Source organism: Pseudopodoces humilis, chromosome 4 (assembly GCF_049639895.1).
Source record: "Pseudopodoces humilis isolate 2021_Gansu_Grassland_sample_001 chromosome 4, ASM4963989v1, whole genome shotgun sequence".
Taxonomy (NCBI): domain Eukaryota; kingdom Metazoa; phylum Chordata; class Aves; order Passeriformes; family Paridae; genus Pseudopodoces; species Pseudopodoces humilis.
Genome location: NC_142203.1, coordinates 58,907,703 through 58,914,866, shown reverse-complemented (window position 1 = coordinate 58,914,866; position 7,164 = coordinate 58,907,703). Strand labels below are relative to the sequence as shown.

The following is a 7,164-nucleotide window of genomic DNA, read 5'->3' as shown; positions in this document are numbered from 1 at the left end:
AAAAAAGAGGGAAAGAGAGAAAGAAAGCAAAAACAAACTCTTCCCTCAAGAGTAATTAAGGCACGGTTTCATACATAGCCACACTATTGAAATGACAGTTTGTAATAAGATTTAAAACTCACCATCTGTCCTCTCATTCTGCCTCTGATCAGTAAGGCCGCTTTAGTTTTCTACAACTGGGACATTTTTCAAGCTCTGATAACAATTTCAAGAACAAACCAAAACTGCCTATGTACATCAGCATGCTTTTATTTAGATATTTGTCTACACAATCTAAAAGACACATGAGCACAAGAATAGTATCTAGCTTAAAAGACAAAACACCACAACATAGTTATCAAGCTCTTTTTCTTCCTGCAGATTTATTTTATCCCAAGAGCAGTTTTATTTTATATTGTCATTCCTATAACCTATCTATCTTTCACAGGCCTAGGGAAATAAAGATGAAATTACAGATGTATATTCCTCACCACAAAAAAAAAAAAAATAAAAAATTTTTAGCCTCCAAATGCCAAGCTTTGTTTTTTAAACAAATTTTTAGAGTACTTTATCATCTTGTATTTAAAATTTAGTTGTTGCATTTTTTAAATAGATGTATGTTCTGAAAGCTGTGCTAGAATTGCCAGGCTCTGGTTAAATATAAAAAATTTCTTCATCCTGAAACCTTTTCAGCAACAATCAAAAAGAGATGAAGAAAATCCATCTGAGATAGAAAATGTGCATCAGTTTTTATTGAAGGTAAGAAAGGGAGATAAAAACTACCAAATTCTGAAATGCAGTCTTACCTGGGTCCAATATTCAGGCACTCAAAACTTTGGCCATGCTTCAGAGTACAGGAAAAATAAAGTAATTTTACTGAGAAATCTGAGTGCTGGGCTTTAAAGTTTATGTAGCCAAACAGATATTCACTGAGGAAAACTTCCTCACATTAACACATGCTTATAGGTTTTACAGCTAAAACTTTCACTGCAAGCAAACAACAATTAATTTAAAGGCACTCTTACAGATTTCATTTTTTTTGTTTTTTAAGCCGTTTTCTTGCAAGCAGTGTATAGCAGAAAAACTCTGGCATGTACACACAGAATAGCTTTGTAAAAGCATCAAGGACACTTTCTGGCTTCTTGCTGAGACACAATAGCCTACATTTACTACAAAATGGCACCCTCATCTCTGCTTGTTGCTTTGGCCACAGCATAGGTCAGGCTTGCACTTTTTCCCCTGGACCTGTTTGTTTAGGAAAGGCCCAGGCGCTTCCTATCATGGTGCCTGGATCAGCAGGGCGAGCATTCACAGCAGCAGCAGTAGCAGGAGCCGGCACCCTCTGCCGAGGAGATCAGCAAGCAGCAGAGGGCAGAAATGCAGAGGAATCCGAGCACTCTCCCTGCAACACCAAACACAAGGTCTGCTTCGACACATGTTGCATCTCATGCAAGAAATGCATCTGGATTAGGCTGCAGAAGTAGTTTTAAGTTCCAGTTCTATGTGGCAGCAGAAGCTGAACAGGGGTGAGTTAAGGGTAAGAAGGAACAATCCCAGATAACTACAGGTTTAGAAAGCAAAATAAACACTGTGTTTTGCAAGGTCTCTAGTACCTGTGTGTCCCCCTGGTTCTGAGATGTTGGTATTGGACCTCAAAGAAGTGAGCAGTTTAATTCAAATAACAAGAGTAAAGAAACATCCTTACAAACATGCTCATAATTAACCTTCAAATGCAATTATTTTATGTCATGTTTCATTCACCCCAGCTACCAAACTGAAAACATTGTTTCATGTGTACTTTTACAGGAGGTCCCTTTGTGCATGGGGAAAGCACAGCCAAAATCGAAGTGTTGGAGACACTCATGCTACCCATCTTTTTTAAGGTATCGGGATGTCCCCACTGTATAGGAGGTAACAAAGTCACCTCTGCCACTCTTGTGGCCATAAAGCTTACCAGCAACAGCCAAGCATCACACTACTGCTGACATACTCAACACCACCAACCACCTGTAAAGCCAGCAGCAGGACATTTCCATAATCATTTGCAGAACCACAAAGCAACTTTAACTTTTTTTTTTAAATTTATCAAATCTTTAAAAATACAAATTCAAATGTTCCTTGTATTTGTCATTACTTATCATGGTGACAATAAAGTTTGGCAAACACATCAACTACTCAAAACATTATTACGTGTGCAAAAACAGTCAGTTTTCTAGTCTGTCTTGGAAATTTTTCATTAAAACATACTCAAAGATGCTCAGGTTCACAACGTCTACCCAGCAGCCTGCTTTTTATTTGTCTCTCTTCCATAGACCCTTTTTTACTCTATTAGTGAAAGAGCACTGTCCTGCTATTTCTTTTTTTCTTACACTAAGCTCTACTGTGCCTTCCACTCGTTGGAGTTGCAGTACTTTTTCCATATCCCAGGGGTGAAGTTTTTAGAAATGCTGCTGAAGAGTATAAACTAAATGAAACCTATGATGTTTATCCTTCCTTTTTTCTGACCAGCTTTGAAAAAAATCAGCTGTTTCCTTGTGCCAGCAAGTACACATGAATCACATCCTCACTTTCTAAAAATTGCTCTTCATTTCGATGATCCTCTGAAGCACCAAAGGGGGCAGGGGGCAATATATAATGAAAAGTCATTGTTCCTACATAAAATAACCCTTCCGTTTATATTTTACAATGCTCAGTATAAACCACTACATTGGGAAAGAGTAGGAAAAAATATCTGACGCCTTCATATCTAGTCCCTGTAACTGAAATAACTTTTTAAGTACCAACTGGTGTAGGGGTTCTGAATCTATTCATGTACAGAAAAAGAGAACCATATTTTATTATAAAATATTTTATTATAAAATTCTAACTACCCAGTTTGAAGTCCTCTTCTTAAAATTTATTTATGGTAAGTAAATCATCATTATTGCTACTCATTTTACTCTTGGTCATTAGGAAAAGACACCTCTGCTATAACTGCTAATTCTGATCACAAAAATCATGTTCATGAAAATATTGGTATGTCAGATGGCAGCGTGAAGTTGTCTGTAACCCTGGGTAAAACAACTGCTTTAAGGCTCTACAGTCAACCTTGAACACAAATCAGATAACCTGGTTTAAATACCTTAGTGCTTGCTTTTACAGGTCCTCTAAATCATGTGAACAAATTCAATTAAAAGCCACACATCTTTACATGGATCAAAAAATACTCCTGGACATACATATCTGAGGAATGTGACTGATGTAGTGAGATGGTTAGGACGTTTCAGTTAACCATATGTATTTCCTGTAAGGCTTGGCTGTTTATTCCAGAACAAAATTAACATTGACTTCATTTTGCATAAGCCAGCAGGCTTACTGGAGTTCTGAGTGGAAGGTTTAGTTGATGGTATTGTCTTGCTGTGGGATCTTATACAAGTATTCAATCAGCTCATTTTCATCAGCGGGCCATATATTAATGGACTACAACTTAATAAAAGCAGCAGGCTGTTTAAATTTTCTTTCTAGAGAATCAGAAACAAAATTAGCTTGGTTCAGTGTTGCTCCACTGCTGGTGATTGGAGATGGTACTATAGTCTGTGCAGCTCCTTTCCAACACCTGGAGCAGGCAAACAGAGAGAACAACAGGCAGAACCTGGACTTGCCCTAGCACAGCAGTGTCCCCCTGGCCTGAAGACCCAGATGAAGTGGTGGTCCCTTGTCGCAGCACATCATGCCCACCAGGCACAGAACAGGGCAGTCACAGGGCAGGTTCACCTCTGACCTGCTCACTTTCCATCATGCCTTAGCTTGCCTAGATTCATCTTTGAAACTCACATAGGGACCAGCTGTGAGTTAACCAGAACAAATTTCTACTGAGATAAGCTTTATTAAAAAACTGGGTTTTTTACCAAAAAAGCAGTTTATTAAAAAGCAAGCAAACAAACAAACAAAAAAAAAAATCACAGACCAGGAAATACCCATCTACAACATATTTAATCCTGGTGAGTCTCCTAAACATGTAAAGTTTTAGCAGTTGATACCAAAACCCTTACTAATACAACTGAAACAGGAGAACAGTTTCTTAGTACAGTGTCTTTATGAGATGAAGTTTGAAGTGACATTTCAGCAAGTACCACATTTGTTGTATCAAAACTTCACATAATAATAGAACCTGCCTCTAACTGGAAGCACAAAATTGATTTAAACAAAAAATAAAAAAATGGCCACTGCTTTCCTAAATTCTTCGTATGTTACAGTCTAGCATTGACTAAAGCGGCATGCTACCAGAAATACAATGACAGCATTCTTGGCTCTAAATACTGTCACAAGGAGCCACAAGTATTTAGATACTTTTCATAACTTTCAGTTTTCATGAATACCACCTTATTACTAAGAAGGAAGATCTTAGATACTCATGCTCATGATGAACCTTTCCAAGTAAGTTTTGGAAAAACTTGTAAATGACAAAAAAAGGCACAATGATGTCTGTATTTTACCTAAATAATTCAACTCCTGGAAAAAAATTAACAGTTTTAAAATCTGTTATTATGGTGGTTGAAAAAAATGTTGTTTTCCCACATTAAACCCTAGTTATTTAATCTGTAACATTTTGTCTGTATTCTTCTGTCCCATTATGCTAAAGGAAAGAATCTTTCATACTGCAGTATTTCCTATAATTAAAGTGGCTACAAAAAAGGTCTGTTTGTATGTTGGCATGGATCATTTGTTTATATTTATGGAAAAAAATTATCAAGTTACTAGGGACTGGGAAGCTCTGCCATCTTAGAAACAGATAAAAAGCAGAAAACTGTTAAAATATAGCAACCCTCAGAGAGGCATAATGCCTCTTTTACACATCTCTTACACCCAGGACCTTTCAAAAAGCAGCAAATGAGAGATGCAAAAACTTATTTTTCCTCTAAAATTTAATATGCAAACTGGATCTGTGAGATTAAGAGTTCCTATCTTATTTTTGAGCCTTGAAATACAAGTGTTCTTTCTATCAACTGTTATGTCTATGAACTCTAGGCTCCTTTCCACCAGTGCAGAACTGGATAGCCTGTGCATGACAATTCTGTTTGAGAAGAGTCCCAAAATAAGTGGAAGGGGCTGACCCCACCACAGATTTATGATGTTTTGAAATCACAACTGCCGGCTTGTCATGCCCCAAGGAGGCCAGTGATAGCCACCCTGTATGCACACAAGGAGTAAGGGCTGCTTACAGCTCAGTTGCCTTGAGCCTCACTCACCACATTTACTTCACTATCCTAGCAGAAAAACTATGTTTCATGATTTTTCTCATTTGGCAGCAGCCCCACAGCCCCTATGCAAGCAGCAGGACTTGTACAGAAGAGATTCAGCCACAGCTGAAGTGGCACCACAACTCCATCCACTTGTTTCTGAGAAGATGGAGGTGTCCATAAATGATAAGGAGGGGTTGGTGCAAACCATCTGCAGGAAAGCAAGTTTCACCCTTTATCTTGCTGCAGCACATCCTTGTACTGCATGTATAGCATGTGAAGTGCTATCTCCCTTTATCTTTTTATGTATGCATATATGTACACTTCACTCATCACTGCAGTTATGCAAGGGCAAGTCTGCTGCCCTCCAGAAGCATGAGTAGTCTTACATGACAGCAAGTAAAACTGTGTACAGGGAACTATACACAAGCCCAGAGGTGGCTTCAGTGAATGGAAAGTGAGCAGTCTTCCTAGAAAACTAGTCCTTCCTTACCTCCACAATACTTTTGCCCTTTCCTTTTGCTATAAAGGACAACAAAACTGGGGAAGCCATACAAGTATGCATTAATTAAAATTCAGGCTTGCCACTTATCAGTATGCCTTTACTTTGTCACTGTACAAACTGAAATCTTTAATGAATAAAAAATTTCCCAAACTGCACTGAACAAGCAGTTTCTTGCTAACAGCAGCCCCTCAATCACAATCTTTATCACAAGCAGCACTCTAAAGAGCTAACCAAATCCTCAGATTTTCTTTGAGAGATTTGAGAATTTAAGACTAATTTGAGAATTTAAGAATTTTAAGAACTAAATTATCATGTCAGCCAATCAAAGGCAATGGCATTGCCAGACATTATATAAGAGAACTGTCACATAACAAGCCCTATATTTACTCATCAAAACAACAAATTTCTTTTCTACTTCTATGTTTCCAGTACTTATTTTTTATGTACAGTAGCTAACCCAAGTGAATCCTCTTAAGTGGATATGACATATTATCTTGTCCCTTAACTGGAAACAGGTCAATCTAACCAGTGGCAGTGACAGAGGAGACAATTTTACTCTGGCTGAGCTTCTACATTTGGGAAAACCATTGCAAAAGAATTATGCTTTTACATAAAAAAGGTAATTTCTGAAGAGAAGCTCCTTACTGTGCCATGAACCCAACTCTAAAGCTGGAAGCAAGAACACAAAAAAGACAACACTAAAATCTAGTCTGTTAACAAAAGACTGAGTCATGTTGATTAGTTCTAGACACAGCCTATCTAGGACTATACAAAAGTACTGGCCACTACAGCACTTAAGCTTTTTCACAGAACAAGACAAAGATAAAACAGATGAATTGACTAAATCAGAAGTCAGTCTGTCATCAGCTCCATTTATTCTGGGCCTGGGTAAACTCAGAGAGCTACTGTCAGCCTGGGGTAACACAATAATGCTTCTCCATTCAGTGGGGGCTTTTGTGAGGAGCTGCCAAGGGGCTCTGTCCCTGCTTTTTTCACCTCAGAGAGGGTCATGCTGGAATGCTGGCAGCGGGGCTTTCCTGGGAAAACACAGTGAAGGTAACACAGCACCTCTGTTTGAAGCTGTTTAGGGTTTACATATGGTCCATTATTTCACCTATGTAATAAATTTAGCCTCACTCTTTCCCCAGTTATTATGTTAGTCAGCTCCCCATTCCCTGTGTGAGCTTTTTAGTGCTGAAAAGAAAAATACTTTTTAGCAGCAAGAAAATGTGATTACAAACCAACTCAAATTAGCAGAAGAGGAAATGTTAAAAAAAAAATAAAACAACTGAACAGATTTCAAGTTGCCTTCAAGTATCATTTTGGTTTACATTAAATATTTACACTTTTTTTTTTTTAAATAAAGTATCATTAAGATTATTCTTTGACTGTACATAGTGGGTAACAAGTACAGGACTATAAATATAAGCCATATGTTACATTAGGGTAGTCTTTGGATGT

At 37.8% G+C, this 7,164-nt stretch overlaps 1 protein-coding gene across 3 annotated transcripts in view; it reads right to left on the bottom strand.

The window, feature by feature from the left end:
* Window positions 1-518: 518 nt before the first annotated feature.
* PDE4D (phosphodiesterase 4D) overlaps window positions 519-7,164 on the bottom strand; it is a 280,542-nt gene continuing 273,896 nt past the window's right edge. For all 3 annotated transcript variants that reach the window (XM_088054344.1, XM_014260454.2, XM_005531843.3), the window contains one exon: window positions 519-1,381. In XM_088054344.1, coding sequence (XP_087910470.1) covers window positions 1,334-1,381 — 48 coding nt within the window. In that variant the 3' untranslated portion in view covers window positions 519-1,333. The remainder of the gene's footprint in view (window positions 1,382-7,164) is intronic.